General features: G+C 35.2%; 1 protein-coding gene across 19 annotated transcripts in view; it reads right to left on the bottom strand.

Annotated features, from left to right (window-relative positions):
* Window positions 1–21,851, bottom strand: part of med27 (mediator complex subunit 27) — a 241,308-nt gene that overhangs the window by 37,364 nt on the left and 182,093 nt on the right. For 18 of the 19 annotated variants that reach the window (XM_073909251.1, XM_073909248.1, XM_073909247.1 and 15 more), the window contains 1 exon segment: window positions 12,799–12,892. In XM_073909251.1, coding sequence (XP_073765352.1) covers window positions 12,799–12,892 — 94 coding nt within the window. 19 annotated transcript variants of the gene reach the window in all.

The raw sequence follows: 21,851 nt of genomic DNA on the forward strand, positions 1-21,851 counted from the left end.
CTCGAATAACTTATTAATAAAGTCATCTGGAATGGCAAAGAAAGCGTTCTTGCAGGACTCACAGAGTTCATCAAGATTCCTTGAATTCATCTTCAATGCCTCCTCCATCTTACCCCAGACATGCTCAATAATGTTCATATCTGGTGACTGGGTTGGCCTATCCTGAAGCACCTTGAGTTTTTTTTTTTTTTTTAGAAGAAATGCTATCCTGCTGAATAATTTGCCCTCTCCTGTGGTTTGTAATGTAATGGGCAGCACAAATGTCTTGATACCTCAGACTGTTGATGTTGCCATCCACTCTGCAGATCTCTCACACACTCCCACACCGAATATAACCCCAAACCATGACTAATTTCATTTATCTTTGCCATAATTACAGTACACAATATTTAATAGATATTTTTCAAGATAATAGTATTCAGCTTTAAGTTACATTTAAAGGCTTAACTAGGTTAAGTAAATTAACTAGGGAAGTTAGGGTAATTAGGCAAACCATTGTATAACAATGGTTTATTCTTTAGAGAATTAAAAAAGGGGGGGGGGGGGGGGGGGCTAATAATATTAACCAAAAAATGGTTTAAATATTAAAAATTGCTTTTATTTTAGCTGAAATGAAACAAATACAACTTTTTGAAGAAGAAAAAACAATATAGGAAATACTGTGAAAAAATTCTGTGGTCTGTTAAACATTACTTGGGAAAAAATTGAAAAAGAAAAATAATTCAGAGGAGGGCTAATAACTCTGATGTCAACTACATCCAGTAGTCAACATTTGAAATGGATCAAAAAAGGTGTTATTTAATTGTCTTAAGTCTACTTTGATGAAAGGTTTGATGGTATTAGACCTCCTGCTATTTTTTCAAATTATTTTTTCAATATTTTCCAAATTATGTTTAACAGACCAAGGACATTTTGACAATACTATTACATTACCAAGGTAAAGTTTGGGGTGTTTAAAGTGCATTTAGTCTAAACTTTTCAGAGCTGCATTTAATTAATAGAAATACAGAAAAATTAACAAAAGTTTTATGAAAACCAACTTATTAATATAATTGCAAAGCTGATTTTTTCTAAAAAAAATTAATGTAATATCTGGTGCTCAACAAATTTAATTACTAATGCTGAAAATGGTTGTGTAAAAGATTTTTTTTTCAGGATTCTTTGAAAAATAGGATGTTTTTAAGAAACAGTGCTATTTGAAATGCATTTAAAATGATAAATATTTTTATGGTCAATTTAAAAAAGCATTATTAACCAAATAAACGTTTTTTTTTCTAAAAAAAAAACAAAACAAAAAAAAAACTCTTGATTAATGCAAATCCTTGGATGACTTATTATAAAATAATAATAGAAAAAGACAATCAATATAATAAAAATATCAATATAAAAGTAATTGTTACGCTGTTGCCTGCTTGTGTGTCATGACGTCACTCACTATTTGTTTCCCGGAATCTGGTAGGTCCGCCTCTCCGCACCTGTGGCGAGTTGCTCTATTGCAAATATGGACCAACGTTCAGCCGAAAGAGAGGGGACTTCCCTGACAGCCATCAAGCTTATTAATTTTCTAAAATTTCCTGCCTTTTTTTCTTGTTTAAGTCTTAGGTTAGAGTTGGCTAGATTCCTAAGTTAGTCTTAGGTTAGAGTTGGCTAGAGTCCTAAGTTAGTCTTAGGTTAGAGTTGGCTAGAGTCCTAAGTTAGTCTTAGGTTAGAGTTGGTTAGAGTCCTAAGTTAGTCTTAGGTTAGAGTTGGCTAGAGTCCTAAGTTAGTCTTGGGTTAGAGTTGGATATTTGTTGGAGAATGTGAGTTTTGATTCTTTATTCATTCTTTCTTAGTTATGACACATGACTAGTTTGATTATTTTGTTGTAATAAATTTACTAGTTAAGACAAAACTGGATTATGTGTGCTCTATATGTTGCGTTCCCTTGTGAATTAAAACAAAAAAAAAGGGTTTGTTACAGTGATACTATAGCAATATTATGTGCACATATGCATTTATTAGATCAGAAATACTAAAATAAATATCCTGCAAAATGTTCTTATGAATATAAATATTTTCTGTCAATGTACAGCACGGTGGGGCAGTGGGTAGCACAACCGCCTCACAGCAAGAAGGTCACTGGTTCGAGCCTCAGCTGAGTCAGTTGGTATTTCTGTGTGGAGTTTGCCTGTTTTTCCCATGTTCGCGTGGGTTTCCTCCAGGTGCTCTGGTTTCCCCCACAAATCCAAAGACATGCACTAAAGGTGAATTAGGTAAGCTAAATTGTCCGTAGTGTATAATTCTGAATGCAAGAGTGTATAGGTGTTTCCCAGTGATGGATTGCAGCTGGAAGGGCATGCCCTGCGTAAAACTTATGCTGGGTAAGTTGGTGGTTCATTTCGACCCCAGATTAATAAAGGGACTAAGCCGCAAAAAAATTAACGAACAAATAAAATGTTGTTGTTTTTGAAAAAACGTTGTTCCTGTAATTTAAATCTACATTTTCAGCCTCATCATTACTCAACATATGAATAATCACATGATTTCCCTTATTTCTTACATATTTTACATTCAGGACTTTTCCATGACTTTTCCATGACAACAAACCTTTCAGGTAAACATTCATGACCTAGGGCCTTATCATACACAAGGCGCAATAAGGCGTAAGACCTGTTTGCCCCATTGTGTTGCTACTTTCAGATCATTGCAACCTCAGTTTTCCAGTTTTAAGCCAAGTTGTTTCAATAGCAAATCCATTTGCACCACTTTGTGGACTCATGGGTGTTTCTGTCTAGAAAAGACGTCTGTTAAGGTTAAGGGGCGTTGCTAGTTTGAGGAACTAAAAATCAGCTGAAAGCAAGTCTAAACCAGCGCAGAGTGCATTAGTTGTGCGCCTCGCTTACACATAGCTTAAACACTCAGGATGTACAGCAATATGCAAATATCTTTGCAAATGAAAAAGAATTAAAGGAATAAAATATTACAAAAATTATTATTTTCTACATAAATATAAAAATCACTGCCTTCATGCCTTCATCTCGGGGGTGGGGGGAGGGGAGAGAGAGGTTTAGTTAATACATGGCAATATTTTGTAAAATGTTATTATTAGCAGTATTATTTATTATATGCATATTTATAATTGTTTTATTAAAAAACAAGCTTAAATTTGTCCACCTGTCAGGTTTTAGACCATATGGGGCATAGGATGTGTCTTTGGATATGACCCAGTTTTTTTAGCACACTTAGTTATTATTGTTTATTTATTCGTTTGCTGGAAATTAGAACTGAATTTAGAAATAGTTTTGAAACAAATATTTGCGCTTAAGCTAAATTAATTACGCATAGGCTAATGGATGTCTGTGTGTACAAGTTTCTCATCCATCAAAGGAAGAAAGAGAAAGTGAAAGTAAAGGCTGATTGGAGGAGGCTCATTCTTTATCCTTTTACTGCAGATGGTCTGTTTAACAGTTTTTCACAATGAAGCATTCAGTTTTATCACTTACAAAATCTGAGATGTAAAAAGCGAATGCACCATGGTGCGACGCAACAGACTCTTAAAGGGATTGGGAGATGAGACTCTGATTGGCTTATTCTTAACACACCCAAAACTCATTAAGAGAATGAGCTCAACCCTGTGTCACGGCGCCGAGCATATTTTTTCGTCCTTAAAATATTAAAAGTGGATTCAGACACACCCTTAATGCTTTTGTACCCTGCACTTTAGACTTTGTGCCTAGATCGTTAAAATAGAGCCCCTATTGTCTCATCTAATGTCTATGTACACATGGTAAATTTATTACAGCCTATCAAAAATGTGACCATCTACGTAGGTTATATTCATTTGTACATCTGTAAAATTGTTTTAAGACAGTATCTTGCAGTCCGTGTGAATATTTTAGTTATATTGGCTTGTGTTTTTTCAGAATAGTACAAATTAGCATTTATCACCCACAGTATCCTTTTCCAGGACCATATGAACCCTGATTTTTGACGGCAAAATAATGAGAATGAACAATCAGACAAATCAAGTATAACAGCAAAGAACCAAAAACAAAAAATAGACAATAAGTAGAGGAGTAGTGAAGAGAAACGTAGCGATGCAGAAGTGGAAATAAGCGTGACATTAGAGAATCTACTGCACACTACCATCAGCTCAGTGGCTTCAAACAAGCCCTATATATTCTACTGAAGGCAGTTAAAAGCATTTCAGTGGCAGTGCCTATACGCATGTTCATTTCCATACGCCATGTTCATCGGTGCCTCAGACAGAGCCCTGTGGGACTCTTCACGTTCACATCCGGCTTTGATCCGGACGCTGCCGGAGTGACAAGCTGCAGTTTGTGGCAGCACATTTAAAAGTGGCTTTTAAGATCTGAAATGCATCCTCCACTGGATTAAAAAAAATAGAGTATGATACCGTACACAACATATCTGCAGTTAATAAGTGTCATGCAACGGGGGTGTGAGGTTAAGCTGGCGGTATTATAGGGCCAGGAAAAGCAGGTAGAGGGCCTGAGAAAGATGTGTTTTCTGCGCTAATTAACATCCCCTAATTATGGTCAGGCAAGGCTGTTAGGCAGAATGTGCCCGTGGAGAGGCGTCCCATGCCCCAATTAATGCCAACGCGCTCTGTGTTTTTACAAAGTGATTTTAAAGAGATGCAGCACTGCCGCCGAGAGAGCTTGATTGCCTCTTGTTGTAAATGGCAGATGTGGACCATAACATGATGCGTGTGTGTGTCAGGGTATATGCAGGAATCCTAAAGGTAATTTCAATACCTTTTTAGTCTTTAAGATCTTCTCAGAATATTTTAAGACCTCATCGCCACTTTAAGTTTTAATCAGTATCAAACCTTTAACTTAACAAATAGTTGTTAATAAACAGTTGTAGATAAATAAATCAATGAAGCACAACTCGAAAGAAACGAAGCTTGAAAGAATAAATTATGTGGTTGTTTTCAGCAACAGGCTTCAGCCACTGTTGTCTTTGTCTTTCGTCATTTTCCCATTTTGCCGTCTGTTTCGCTCCTTGGTTTCACTACATTGGGAGAGCGTCACATCACCTTCGCAAATTATGTGACATCACACGGATGGAGGAGCTTGGCCGGACACTGGCCCGAATCGCGTGGATTAAGCATGCCATTGATAATATTAGAAGGAAATAAATATATGCATGCAGGCTTGAAAAAAAATTAAGACATTGTAAAAATGCAATTATAATTTTGTAATCATTTTTAAGGGCCTTAATTTTCCCATAATTGATTTATCGATTTTTAATACTTTTTAAGACCCTGCGGACACCCTGGTGTGTGTTTTAACTCTTTCATCCATTTACCGTCATTTAAATCATTGCCAAAAGAGAAAAAGAAACTCTAACTACACTTATGATATTCATTCATTCATTCTCCTTCGGCTTAGTCTCTTTATTCATCAGGGGTCGCTACAGTGGAATGAACCAATTTAAATAAAATATTTAAATGTGATTTTCAATGCAATGTAGAGTAAAAAAGTAGAGTTGAATAATAAGAATTTAAAATAGTATATATTTGGAAAATAATGTTGAATATTAAAGAAAGTATAAAATATAAAATAAATAAAATGATAAAAGTTTTGATAAGAGGTTTAATGCAAATGAAAACAGACTTGGATAAACGTAAACGACAGCAAAATATAATATTATATACTTAAAATATTACTTAAAAAAACTTATGTTTAGTGCAAAATAAAACAAAATAATTAATGAAAAAAAAACCCGAAAAACAAAATAAATTCACTTTAAATGTTCATTGCAATAAATAAAAATAATAATAACAAACAATAAATAAAAATAGCGTCGCCTGTTGGCATTTCTATGTGGGGTTTGCATGTTTCCCAGTGTTGGCGTAGGTTTCTTCTAGGTGCTTCGGTTTCCCCCACAAGTCCAAAGACATGCACTATAGGTGAATTGGGTAAGCTAAATCGTCCATAGTGTATGTGTGTGAATGAGAGTGCATGGGTGTTTCCCAGTGAAGGATTGCGGCTGGAAGGACATCTGCAGAGCAAAACAAATTCTGGTTAAGTTGGCGGTTCATTACGCTTTGGCGACCCCTGATTAATAAAGGGACTAAACTGAAAAGAAAAAGAATAAAAACGAATTGGATATGGTGAAAAATAAAACATTTGGAAAATATCAACTAAATAAAACAATAATAATAATAAATAAAAACTATTTCAAAATATTTCTAAAATATTCAAAAAAAAAAAAATCTGAAATCGAGATTACAACCACAGAAATAATAAATAAAATAAAAAAAATTAAAAAATTAAATTCTCCTTAACAATTCTAATCTTCATTCTCATAACACATCCATCATCCATCACAATGAGTACATTTCCTGCTGAATGCTTTGTTGAGCGCCCTAGAGAAGTGCGTCTGAAGAAGGGCCTGGCAGTGTTTGAGCCCCTCCGGTGACGGATCACTCCGGCCTGCCAACTGGGCCATCTGGAAGTGCCTGCCCTGTGGGTGTGAACCACTGAACTCCCACTGCTGTGGAAGGGGCATTTGTAGTCTTCCTGGCGCAGCGGCCAAGATCCCTCAGTCTCTCTTTCCTCTCAGTCAGCGATGCCAAAAGACATGACGGCAGCAGAGAAGTGTCAGAGCAAGTCTCAGAGGTACACGCGTATGATGTGTGCCGTGAATGACCCAACTGACAACTCGCATCATCTCTGAATGTCATCATTCAAACCGACCCCCAAAAAACAGCATTATGGTAGAAGGTAGAGATGCACCAATTAACAGGCCAGAAATCTAAATCGGACATTAAGTTTCAAATGTGTGAATAACCCAACTAACTAAAAATTCACATGTCTGAATGTCGTCAGTCGTAATTTTTTTTTTAGAGATGGCTTTAATAAATGTAACAAATATAGACTTCTGCTCATATATTTGCCATCCTGTGATCTTTTACACATTAAAGTATGTTGAATTGACACCAAGTGGTTGAACAAGGTATTGCGGTCCAAGTTCAAAATATTGGAGAAGTTTTTTTTTCTTTTTTAAATGAACCAATCAACAGGCCAAAAATCAGAATGGGATAGTATTTAGTTCCATATGGGTTTTTTCTGAGATGGCTTTAAAATAAATTAAAGGGCACCTATGGTTAAAAATCTACTTTTCAAGCTGTTTGGACAGACAGGTGTGTAAGTATAGTGTATAGACCATCATATTGGGGTGATATAATCACACACACTCCTTTTTTTCTTTCTTTTTTTCAATTGAACAACATAAAAACGGTGAACCCATTGGAACGGTTTTAAGATCGACCGCAACTTGACGTAGGAGTGTGGTCCCCCTGCCCATCAACACTGATTGACAGGCGCGCATCACCATATCCTCAGTTTGTTGTTTTACGTACGTCATTTTCAGCGTGTGAGTCAAAGCGATGTCACTAAAGGAACACCCTTGCTCTATTTTTTGATGTAAGGCTCACTGGGCTCAACACAAGATCAACATTCAATTATTGTTTGTAACTTTAGGTAGGTTTGCAAACATGTGTACTTTTCATTGCGTCTACCTTAAACTTCAGTTGTTTGCATTTCTCGTGGTCACAGAAGCTAACTGTGATCTTAACTAGGTGCAGCTGGAAAGTGCGAGCTCGTTGCCTCACGTACGCGTCTCTCCTTTGGAAATAAAATAACGAACTTGCCTGCTTTTACACCAGAAGCGCCATGCATTTTAGAATACTAAGCACAGGTTTCTATCAGTGTACACACAACAGCGATTCAAGTCCGCGGCGCCCAGCCTTGACTCGGGACACTTCGTATTTCTGCCGCGCCAGAGCACCATCTCAAAAGTTTCATTTTAAATAACATCCAAATGTCTGCGTCTAGTGTGCCGTGTCGTGGCTCTGAGAAGCGCATCCGTTGTCAAAGTTGATTCAGTGTGCGTGAACTAACCACCCTCTATTCCCTTGTTACGTTGGGCGGTAAGTCAAAACTAATTTTCATGTGAAGCAACACACCCCTAAAACAGCGAGCTGTGTACAAATCTTAAATCTTAAATAAGTATTAAATCTTAAAAAATGGGTAAACTATGAAATGTACACGTCTTTAACAAATATTGACTTTCGTTCATATTTTTGTAATTCTGTGAAGTTTTCAACATTAAAGTTGCAGTATGTCGAATTGACATCTAGAGGATGTTCTAGGTATTGCGACAAATTCAAAGTTTTTTTTTTAAATTAACCAATCAACTGGAAAGAAATCACAATCTGATTTTATTAGTTCCATGTTGTTTTTCGTGATGGCTTTAATAAATGTAACAAATATAGATTTACTCATATTTTTGCAATTCTGTGATGTTTTCCACATTAAAATATGTTAAATTAACACTTAGTGGTTGAAATAGGTATTGCGGTCCAGATTTAAAATATTGTAAAAGTTTTATATATATATATATATATATATATATATATATATATATATATATATATATATATATATATATATATATATATATATATATATATATATATATATATATATATATATCAACCAATCAACTGGCCAGAAATCAGAATCGGATTTTATTAATTCCATGTTTTTTTTTTTATTGCTTTAATAAATGTAACAAATATTGACTTTCATTTACATTTTGTAATTCCATGTGTTTTCAACATTAAGGTTGCAGTATGTTGAATTGATTATATATACAAGAGATAAGAAAGAAATTGGTTTCAAAATTTGTCAGTTTGGTGGAAAAAAAGATCGACAGCTGGAACATGCAATGAAAATTCAAGACTGATGCGTCACTACTAGAAGGAAAAAAAAACATTTCCAGGAATCTGATGAAGTGTTTCATTCACAAAAAATCTAAAAATGACCCTTTGAGAAATCTTGATGTTTACATGAGAGTGTCATGAACCTAATTTGTGTGCTACTAAGAAAGCATCACTTCAGATCAAGAAAGCTGAGATGAGACATGACTAAATAGAAAGAAAAAAACACACTTGTTAACAGCACGAAGATGATGACAGAGGCGGATGGAAATTATCTTTGTGACTCTGTTACACTGGGCAAATTTAGACATGCAAATTTGTGACTACTGGCATATTGTATAAAGTTCTTTTATTACTCATACCAAATTGTTATTTATATACCAATATAAATATGGTAACCTTTACAATTTTTAAATACATACAAACACATTTATTTTTAACTAAGTTAAAACTAAGAGAGTTAGACTATAGGCTTTTTTGTCTATCCAAAAATAAATCAATAAAATCCTAAATTGACTGTTGAATGAACCGGTTTTTAAACATACAAAGTGGGCTAATGATTCAATAAACCATTTATAAAAATGGGAATTTGCTTTGTTTTTAAACAAATCTGCTGTTTTTAATAAAACCTTTGAATGAATAATTCAGCGAATCACTTGTTAGGACAAGAATATGCAGCCACCTAATGACATAATGATTAAGTAATATTAAGATATCATTTAAAAAATAAATAAATAAATAAAATGATTGAGATAAAGATAAATTTGTCAATTTTGCACAAATTGCTTTCATAAAACAATCTAAAAGAGAAAGCGCTTCATGATCTGTTTGGGATCTGAGATGCCCGAAAGCCCTTTAAACCGGTGGTCCAGAGTGTATTTTTAAGGTTTGGTTGTATTTATGAAGCGCAAAGCAATGTGTGTTCATGCTTCATTTGTAGAAAATCAGTTTTCTTTTTCACATATACTTTAATTGACGGCTTGGGTGAAACATGCTCAGCCACGCCCCTCAAACCATTATTTTGCTGCAAGTGAAAGAGAAGAGGATTAAAACCCCGCCCCTACTAAATATTCCATTTCATTGGAAATGAGTCAAAGTCTTTCAGTACATTCAGACTCTAAAAGTTTTCATAGTTTTTAACTGTTTGACATTAACATTCTGTACTGCTGAATAATAGAATTAAAACGATCATTATTATTTGAACACATAGAGCCCCAGAGACTCTGACATAACATCAGCTTGCTAACAAGCAACCCTAAAGAACGCGTCAAACCATTTAAATGAATGGCAAAGTGCCGAGGGAACAATGAAAATCAATACTGTCCGGAACACAGGAACATTTTAGGCAATCAACAGCAGTAATAACTGATGTTAATTCCCATTATCGGTGCAACAAGCCTCAGTCATCCTAAAACACACATCTACTAATTAGCTTAAACAGATAATAAACTGAAATAATCCATCTGTTATTAGCAAAGAACTTTAAAAATCGTGCCCAAGAAATTCTACTACCGATGTGAACTCATGTGTACACCCTTTGCAAAACTTTGCTAGTGTGAAGGAAAGTCCTCAAAAAGTCAACAATCTTGGTCCCTCAGGGATGTTCTCTGGGACGACTCACAAGGAGACTGACAGAGCAGTCAACAGAGAGAACAAGGGCATCCAGCTCTCCTCCACCGTTCACTCCAAGACAACATTAGTCAGAAGAAACTTCTACATGGGTTCACTGTTTTTGCTATCCTGCTACATTAATGACTCTGAAAACACAAACATTTTTAAAAGTACAAATTAAATCTGTGCATGTCATTAAGAAAAAATACAGTTTGCCCATGTAATGTTTATTTGAAGTCTGAAAATGCACTTCCTGTTTGCTTTTATTTAAATGCTCTGATTATGTCGGTCTGATGTATTGGGGTGGCTATATTAACCACGACCCTCCAAATGTCAGTTTTGACAACAAACAGAAATGATGGTGAGGAGGGGGTGTCTGTTAGGTTGTATTAACTCTTCTAAAACCTATCTTATGATCTTTCTGAATGAAATGCCTAGTTTCATACACCCAATCAGCTCACAGTAGAAAAAAACAAGCCACGGCCTGTAGCAACTGCGTCACAATACGAAAACAACAACAACAACAAAATGGTCACAACTTCCAGTTCATGTGGACTTAAAGATTGATTTATACTTGAGTCTTTTCCGCAACTTCGCTTGGGTTGGCGACGAATGTGACATCATTGCGATGTTGGCAAAAGTTTGTTTCGGGTACGCATCACATCATTTCAGCTTTATTAATCCAAAACAACGGCCTGATGTGAAGTGCTTTAGTTTTCTTAGAATTTTTGAAGGCAAACGTATACCACATGTTTTATTAGTTTACATCTAATTGCCATAAAGATTAAAATTAGGGCTGCACGATATTGGAAATATATGACACTGCAATATTTTGTTTTTCTACAATATACATTTGAAAAGAAGATTGGGATGACACTGTACGTGATTCATTAATTCAGCCCTTATTTATCAAGGGTCACCACAGCAGAATGAACCGCAAACTATTTAGCATATCAACCGGCATATGTTTTATGCAGTGGATGTGGAGTTCATTTACTGCGGATAATTTTTGTTTTACCCAATTCACCTTTAGCGCATGTCTTTGGACTGTGGGGGATACTAAAACACCCAGAGGAAACCCACACGAGCACGGGGAGAACATGCAAACTCCAGACAGAAATGCCAACTGGTCCAGGCCGGACTCAAAGCAGTGATCTTCTTGCTGTAAGGTGACAGTGCTAACCACTGAGCCACTGTGCTGCCCATTCGTAAGTGAATCATGGATAAAATAAAAGAAACTAAATAAAACAGAAACAATAAATAAAATAGAGCAAATATAAAAGTGAAATAGACAGTGCTTAATACTTTTTATGGGGAGTCAAGTACAGAAATGAAATAATCAAATGTAAAATCACTGTGCAGTCTTCACTGTAAAAATATTTCAATAAAATTAATCTTTATTAAATATACAAATGGTTTAATTGCATGTGCTTGACTGCTAACAATGTCAAAGGCCTTAAAAACTTTCAGTGTTCATCATGATTCAATTCTGCAGTTACTCCAAAAATCTCTGTGGCGGCTGTCAACTGTAATCAACTATAACCCCAACATATAAACTCAACATTCCAGATCCTGCGACTATTGCAGACATTGTGATATCAATGCTGAAATTATTTATTGTCCAGCCCTAATTAAAATTAATTGAAAATACACATTGAAATGATTGTATTTTTCGCCACATCCAAAATCTCGCAAAACAAAATACACTTAACTCTTTTAAAAATTGTTAGAGCTTTAAAATACGCTTGCTTAGCAGGTTTTCATGTCTTACATTTTTACTCTTTCAAAACAAAAGTCTATATAGCTAGTTAGCTAGTTAAATTGGTAAAGTTAGACAGACTTAGTTAAGTGAACTACAGCCAGCAACTTACTATTGATGCTCATGCACTCACATGTAATATATAAGCGTTTCATGACCTATTCACTCATTTGCCAAGAAACAAATACAAAGAAGTGATCACAATATATGCATTTCTTACACGAAGCTCCTTTACTGCTATCCAACTGGCCTAAAATTGATTGACTTTGCTCTGACAGGAATCAATCACCCATAACTGTATTTAATCTTTTTTCACTCATGAATATGATCAGTCATCAGTCAAATGAAAATCCTGTGCTAAAAGAAATAAGCCAAAAACCCATGGCACAAAAAAAAAGATCAAAATGTCCAAGATTTTTGGATATTACAGCATTATGACTGATTTCCAACCAATTTTTTCCAGCAACATGATCGTCCACTGAAAATAAGCAGGACTGAGTGCAGTCAGTACCTGGGGATGGAAGACCACAAGGGAAAGCACAACACAATGGCTAAAAAAACCAAGCCAATTAATTTAAACAAACAAACAAACAAAAAAAAAAACTTGTCATTTTGCCTCGGAAAAGAGACAAATCGTCACAATATAGAAAAAAAAAATCCATGAATTGATTTTTGTAGTACTTTAACAACTCACCAATAGAACCGCTGATGTCCCGTTCGGTCGGAAAAGCTCGATTGACATGTCTGGAAACATTCGGCCAATTCTGGATATGACATCATCCACATATCTACAAGAGGAAAGAATTTCATGAGCACAGAAAGTTGCAGATCCTTCACTTCAAGAACAAGCTAAAAGGGCCTTGGGTCATGGGCACTGTCAATACCAAATCAATAGCTTTTTATTAAGGTCTTGGTATCGAACAAACTAATTGTTTCTTTGGACACAACACATATTGATGGAGTTTAAACAGTCAAGTTTGTCTTTGTCGGCATGTAATGGTCACTTTTGAATAATCACACTGAACTAATCTTCAGGATGAGTGAATTCTAGTTTTAATGGTTTCAATTGTTTTCGTATTTACTATATGCTATTGTTTCATTCGTTATTACTAGGCCTGGGCAGAGATTAACCGTGATTAGGAATGGTCATTATGGTAAATTTTGCCAACCTAAAACCGCTGCTCGTTAACTGAAAATTAACGGTTAACTGGTCAGATGATATTATTTAATTTAAAATAATTGTTGACATGTCTATTTTGTGTCTGACATGTTAAATAATGCATTTTAAAATACTGATTTATTTTAACATGCGAACATATTAACAACAGAACATAAACAGAAAATCTTCACGCTCCTGCAGAGTTTCAAACAGCATAGAAATAAAGAATAACCTAAATAAAAAGAACAAAATTAATAGTCCTGCCCTAGATAATTTTCAATTAAGGAAAAATTTAGATTACAAACTGAAAACACTGACTGAATCCTTTTTAAGAGCCAGCATTTTTTTCCCATCGTATGTGTGTTTTTTATTTTAATGATTTCCATGTTTGCTTGTTTTTTTTTTTTTTTTTTTTTCTTAAAGTGACAACAGCCATGAACCACACTCGGGCAGTACAAATGAAACCGAAAGCGTTTATATCGCATATCGCAATTTAGAGTTATGATTACAACAAGCATTTGATGTTTTTTCCTTTAAAGCGACCACAATGTGTAGTGAATGAAAATAAACGTTTAACAGTGTTAGTATAACTACTCTATAACAACTTGTAATGTTAAATATTTTATCAGTGGAAAAAAATGGTCTAATAATGTTGTCAATGACAAATGACAAGCCCATGCCTCAAACATAATAATTCTACTTCAGAATATCTAATAGTTGTATTTTGATGTCATCAATTTACTGTGAATTAACAACCAGGACAAGTCTAAAGTCTATTCAAGTCCACCGTACAATATAAAATTGTCTATATAAACTGTCTATATAAAACTGAGCATTTTAACCAACAGTAGACCCACACATAGGCTTAATATTATGATTGTTGTTTTACCATATGTTTGAGAAATAACAATAAAAACAGCCTACTCTTATTAACCTTTATTTTACCTCTACAGAATCATGAAAAAAATCAGATAACACTTTATAATAACTACACACTATGAATCATTTATTAAGCATTAGCATCTAGTAAATTAATTATCTGTTAGGCATTAACTCTACATTAAAAAACATTAGTAAGCAGTTTATAACTGCAGCTACAAATGCTGCATTCTTGACTTACAACCACATGTATAATGTGCATAATAATTGTACTTTTATACTTTGTTAATGTTTTATTTTTTATTACTAAATGAAATATTGTATTATTTACAAACCAGTTGTATTTAAGAGTAGTCAATGGTTTTTACGATAATTCAGAATGAGTTAGTAAATGATTAATAAACTATTATATTCAACATTTATATATCTTATTATTCAGGCATAAACTATTAGTTAATTTCTATGTTAATAAATGCTTTAGTAAGTCAACTTCATGCAGTTTTGTGACCTAAAGTGAGGACTATTTATGCTTTTTAAATCCCCTATAAATGACAATTAAAGGCTTGGTATCAAATAAACAATAATCATTGCAATCTTATCTAAAAAAGTAAAATTACTGTAAAGTTTAAATATTGCTGAACAACAGGATTGTCAAAATACGACATAAAATCAGATAAAACAATAACAACAATATAATAATTTAACAATATAATAAGATACACACTGTACAGTAATTTTGGTTGCTAAGATTTATTTTTTATTTGAAGTACAGTTTAATTTGTGTATCTTCAAACGAATAGAAATGAATAATGTTGTTTATGCTCTTTTTTCTTGTTTAAAATTTAACTGAGCCTTCAATTGTCAGTTATAAGGGATTTATAAAGCATAGTCCTCACTTTAGATTAGGTCACAAAACTGGATGAAGTTGAGTTAATAAAACATTTATTAACATACAAATGAACTATTAGTATATGCCTGAATAATAAGAATTATAAATGTTAATTTCAATAGTTTATTAATCAGTTACTAACTCATTCTAAATGATCTTCAAAAACAACCAACTATGCTTAAATAACTGGCTTGTAAATAATGCAATACTTTATTTAGTAATGAAAAATAATTAATTAACAATTAAAGTATAATTATTAAGCACATTATAAATGTGCTTATAAGTCAAGAATACAGCATTTGTATCTGCAGTTATAAACTGCTTACTAACATTTATTAAAGTAGAGTTCCTGCTTAACAGTTAATAAACTCACTATTTGCTTGCTTAATAAATGGTTTGTAGTGTTTAGTTATAATAAAGTGTTACCGAAAATCATTATTCTCATTTAAGCCAGAATTGTACAGCCCTATTATTTTATTACTTTTTACAAGTTATTTTTATTTAATTTATTTTTCCATTAATGCTTAAAGAATGAATCACACTTCAGTTCATAAGTAGTTAATACTATTATTATTTTAATATTAATTGTACTATTTTAAACTATAATTTATTTTTTACATTTCATTTATAAAAAAAATCTTAATAGGATTTAGCCAATTTTCTTAGTCTTTTTAAAATATTCATCACTTTATTACTTTTTACAAGTTATTTTGCTTAAATTTGTATTTCCATTTTTTCAATTGATGCTTAAACAATAAATCACACCTCATTTTCATCACAGCCATTAACACTCAAAATGCTGTCAGAAAACACGAGAACACGTATCAGAAGCAACAAATGCTGCATAAGCGAAAGCGTTAAGGCATCGATTTGCATTCGCCATCAACAAGAGGCTCCACTGTTCCACATCTGACAAAACCTTCAATGCTCCAGAAGAAAAAACGAATACTTAAAGCCCTGCCAGAGTTGCTCAACAGCCTCGTTAGACATCAATAAATTGGAGCGAGAGTGCCAAAAGCCTTCAGCCATCCCTCGAGTCAGCAGAACAGTCCCCAAGAAGAGTCGCCCAACATGTATCGTAGGGTCAATGCTAATAAGGGTTTAATGAAAATCTCCGTTGCCACCAGCTATCAATAGACTTGAGGGACTGGCCCTGCACGCAGACGAGGAAAATAATTCATTAAAGGAGCCACGGTGGGCGGCTGGTGGAGGGATTTGTTTAAAAGTCATTTGAAAGTTATTAGAACAACTATGGAGATAATACTTGGATGTGGAGGATCCAGGTAACCCACGGACAGGTGCGAATGAGGACACGAGCGTGTATGCTTGCGTACACGTACATCTGTGCGCGCGATGCAGCTGGAAAACTGACGAAGATTAAGTTTCTTCATCACGTTGAGAGCTCTCGGTGATTTCCCCGTAACAGCATTTTCTTCCCCAGCAGGGAAGATCAAAAGCAAAAGTGAAGTTGTTCAACATTCCTCTCTGTTTGTTCGCAATTTCCCCCGTGCCTACAGTATGGTTCTTCATTTACTAGCTTAAATTAAATAACAGCTTATTAAATAGGCAAGAACATCACCAGCACAACGTATGCTTGTATGAAGCTTTTTACTGAGGAGTTTGGGAATCATTAGGTTGAGATTTTAACTTTTCAGGAGATGTGTGATCAGTGTGGACTTTCTAGGGCTAGTTAAAGGGATTGTTCACTCAAATATCATTTATTCTCCTTCATGTGGTTTTAAACCTTTATGAGTTTCTTCTGTTAAAAACCTGAAGAAGATATTTTGAAAAATGCTTGCTTTTTGTGCCTATTGGCTTCCATGTTTATTTTTCTCTGCTATAGAAGTCTATGGCGGTGTGCAAAATCGCCCACTACTCATGTAAGTAGGTACTATTCATTCATTCATTTTCTTGTCGGCTTAGTCCCTTTATTAATCCGGGGTCACCACAGCGGAAAGAACCGCCAACTTATCCAGCAAGTTTTTACGTAACCCTTCCAGCCGCAACCCATCTCTGGGAAACATCCACACACACATTCACACACACACTCATACATTACGGACAATTTAGCCTACCCAATTCACCTGTACCGCATGTCTTTGGACTGTGGGGGAAACCAGAGCACCCGGAGGAAACCCAAACGAAGGCAGGGAGAACATGCAAATTCCACACAGAAACGCCAACTGAGCCGAGGTTCGAACCAGCGACCTTCTTGCTGTGAGGCGACAGCACTACCTACTGCGCCACTGCCTCGCCCAGGTAGGTACTACATTACACTTAAATTAATATTTCCATTTTTTTTCAATTTATGCTTAAAAAATGAATCCCATCTCATTTCATATGTAGCTAACACCATCTATTATTATCAATTTTAATGCTTGTTGTGGCGGCACAGTGGTGCAGTGGGTAGCGCTGTCACCTTACAGCAAGAAGTTGCATGAACTGGATCTGAACAATTTGCATGCAAACATTGTCAAAACTTAATGCAGCTCCTGTATTACTCTACTGAAAGCGTGTGACTTCCATCTGTCACCTGTCTTTGGTTGGAAATGGTGGAAAGTAAACATAATTGAATGCTTAATGCTGACTAAACCCTAATTGTAAAATTAATTAAGTAACAACCAAAAAAAAATTTGAAAAACCCTGCAAAGATTATAGACATTTAAAAAGTTTAATTTAAAAGCATTTAAATTCACTTGTCAAACAGGATGGCAAGTACTGCATACTAAACTCCCATGAACCGAAACCACCTCTTACAGCCAAGCAATTATTTTATCACCTGGCATAGGTGGTTTATTGGCAATAGAACTGATGGGATGTAACCAAACAGGGTTAGCAATTACATCTCCATTGGCACCACAGAGGGGTGTCGGGCAAGTTACAAGACAAGACACGTTTTAATATTTCCATGCTTCATAATTCATAATCTCTGGAGTGAAACCTACCTAATCTCCATGCAAACTAACTCATCAGTGCTGGACTCACACACACACACAAAAAAAGGTTGTTGTTTTTTTCTCCTTCTGTGGCTCTGATTGTTTTCTCAAGCCAAGCAGAGCATGAGGCTCGTAATGAATTTTAGGCACGGTGAGGCTTGGATTAACATATTGAACATTACTTGCACATCAACAACTGTACACTCATTAAATCCCTCCGTGTTCAGTCTGTAAAATCAATACCTGCTTGTATAGATTCTGTGGTCCAAAATATGGTCAAGAATGTGTAAAATCAGTCAAAATGACTGCCAGAATGATCCATAATCGCAGCAAAAATGGTGCAAATTTAACCACTATAAATATGTATGTATACCATACTTTATTTTACCAACTCTTTTATTTGAAGAGAAATTAGTAGGTTTCTTTCAAAACTGCCATATTTATTCTAAAAGCAGTGTGTTATTTTTTATGTGATCTTTTCACATGCATGATTTACTGCACAGAGCCATAGTTCACTGGGTAGTGGTGCAAAAAGCTACCAAAATCAATTTCGAGTGCGATGTTGTGTAATTTCTCTGTATACTATGGCTCTGTCGTGGAAGTCTGCATTCTGTGGGACCCAACAAGATTTTTTGCAGGGCAGGAATAAATTGTTATAAACTTCCAATAAATTGTTCAGCTTGCATAAGAAAACGGTCAGTTCACTGTAAGGAAACCCACATCAGGCAAGTCTGATGTATGGGAGTCTTTTTTAAAGCGCCACAGATGCAAATGAAAAAAAAAAAAAAAAAAAAAAAACTTTACGCGATGTGATAAGACCTCAAAGTTTCACCCTTTAGCAGTCAAGACGGCACTCATGTCTTATAACAAAGGGGCAAACAAAACAGACATTTAGCCTACAATCTTTGCACAAGCTACATCTTTATCTGTTATCTCCCTCTTTTGGTAGTACTCAATTTAAATGTGATATTGTGGTAACCAGATCTAAATTTAGCGAAAACGGTGGGGTCAGGTAGAAAATCATTCTAAGTGGGCATCAGGTGAACAAAGACTGAATATACAGTGGTAGCGGTCAGATGCAAAAACAAAAACCTCGCAGGAGTGGGACTATAAAAACAGTCTAGTGCAGACCTCTACTATGTACTAAATTCTGCTCCATCTTATCCACATAGAAGACTTTAATTCCTTTAGAAGACCATTATGAATGAAACTTCTCACTTACACATGACTAAATATGCTAAGGATTTTTTTTAATGGCCAAGTTAAAACCTTAAAAACCCTTAACAAATGTTAATGTAAGGAAGATAATAAAAGCATATTGTACAAATAGTTAAGAAATAAACATTGGGTAAAACATATTGTTGGTGATTGGATAGGTGTTGGCCCTATTGGGTAAAGCTTTTCATGGACATGGAAAAATTAAGACCCGTTTAAAATGATTTAATACCTCCAGCACAATGTTTCAGTGGATCTTTAAGGTCATTTTAAGACTTTTAATGGTGCTTTCACACCTAGATGTTTGTTTCAGAACCTGTCTTATTTCCCCCGTTAGTGCAGTTCATTTGGCATATGTGAAAAAAACAATGGATCTGGAAGTGTGAAAGCACCCTAAGATCAATAAGAACCAGCTTTATCGACAAACTGTGGATGAAAATTGCATTCGATTAATCTCACTACAACCCTAATGTGGATTAATAGTCATTTTATGACAGTTTCTTGCACAGAATAATTGTTTTGTCTAACAATTAAATTTAATTTATCTATATTTCTAAAGCGCTTTTACAATGTAGATGGTGTCAAAGCAGCTTAACACAGAAGTTCTAGTAAATTGAAACCGTGCCAGTCCAGTTGCTGATGATACAAGACCCCAATGTATTATCAGAAAGTATAGAATGTATTAATTTACCTTTGCCTGTGTGTTTTGTCTTTCTACTCTCAAAATGCAGAATGCACATAGTTGTTGACTTGAATTTTATGAATCACAAAAGACTACTGTTTCATCAAAAAAAAAAAAAAAAAAAAAGGGATGACCAATCCAATCAAACAAACAAAAAAAGCGATGACCAGAGGGCAAGTAAAATGACATAAAATTGACATTTTTAGGTAGAATCTCCCTTTAATATGTCAAGCATCACTGCGCAGAGACTTTAAACTAAACCATAATAGTTACAGTTCTTCATAATTTCTGGCAAACTGACATTTTATTTACTCACCAAAGCCAGTATTTACTCACATTTGGCTCTTGGCTGCCTTGAAACCCCAATGTTTAAAGGTCCTTGTTAAAGTCAATCCCTCTAGTCCTGCCACAGGCCATCTCTCTGAACAGGTTTTCAATCGTCTCCTACCCATCTGCCCTGTTATACCACTGCAGCACAGCAGAACCACACCAAGAAAGGTCAAGAAAACCAATGGAAGATTATGTGACCGTATCCCCTTGTCCTCCAGTGTACTGCATTACTGTCAATCAGCAAGGCACCGTGGGCCATTCTGCAGGTGACGACTTCATTTCAGGTTAAAATATTCAGCAGAAACTCACCATTCAGAGTGCAATTAACACCTAGATTGGGTGTTATATTGAGGAAGCTACAAGCAACTCAATTAAATATAGTCAAACTACTGTCATACTTGCCTTCAGGTAAAGTGATTTCTGCAGTCTCTGCTCACGGTACCACAGAATGCTTTGCACCAATCAGCTGAACTGTAAATGTCAGGTCTAAAATATGTCATTTAATTAAATATGATGGCATAACAACACTAATAGGCTGGAGGCACCAGCTATTTGTCTTATGCGTTTTAAAAAGTATAAGTATGTCGTTTAATTTTAACATTAATACAGTATGTAAACTCATTGGCCATTTTATTGGGTACACCTTACTGGTACCGGGTTGGACCCGCTTTTCTGCTGTAGTGTAAACACAATGCTCAATTAGTACTAATGGGCCCAAAGTGTGCCAAGAAAACATCACCCACACCATTACACCACCACCACCAGCCTGAACCACTGATACAAGGCAGGATAGATCCTTGCTTTCTTGTTAATGACGCCAAATTCTGACCCTACCATCCAAAAGTCGCAGCAGAAATCGAGACTCATCAGACCAGGCAACGTTTTTCCAATCTTATATTGTCCAGTTTTGGTAAGCCTGTGCGAATTGTAGCCTCAGTTTCCTGTTCTTAGCTGACAGAGGTGGAGCCCGGTGTGGTCTTCTGCTGCTGTAGTCCATCCACCTCAAGGTTGGATGTTTTGTGCATTCAGAGATCCTCTTCTGCATACCTCGGTTGTAACGAGTGGTTATTTGACTTACTATTGCCTTTCTATCAGCTTTAACCAGTCTGGCCATTCTCCTCTGGCATCAACAAGGCATTTGCACCCACGGAACTGCCACTTACCAAATATTTTCTGTTTTCGGATCACTCTCTGTCAACAACGGACCAAACTCTGTTGACATTAATTTAAAAATAATTATAATAATATATTAAAAGGAATAAATAAATGATGAACGAATCCAATCAATCCAAATAAAAATGTTAGTATAATAGTTTTGTTCAGTTTGACCTTTTGTTAATTTAGGAAACTACAGAGCTGTTTGAAGGCGTGAAAGATTCCACCATGAGATTCTACCACACAAATGTTGGTTTTCTTTTCTCTCTCATCCTTGTAATCTAAATGCAAAGTTAATGAATGCTCAGTGGACAGAGGTTCTGCAGCACAATTTAAGGATCCACTCTGTAGTGTGATTTGAATGTTAATGCATCAGATTATCGTCCAGATGATGAAACACTTTCAGTGGATTACATGCAGACTGTTTAAAAACTGATGCGGCCACAAGAAAGGGGATCTTTAAACACCCCTGAGGATGGCAGGAAGTCAGTGTCATGGGACC

Source organism: Danio rerio, chromosome 8 (assembly GCF_049306965.1).
Source record: "Danio rerio strain Tuebingen ecotype United States chromosome 8, GRCz12tu, whole genome shotgun sequence".
In the NCBI taxonomy this organism is placed as follows: domain Eukaryota; kingdom Metazoa; phylum Chordata; class Actinopteri; order Cypriniformes; family Danionidae; genus Danio; species Danio rerio.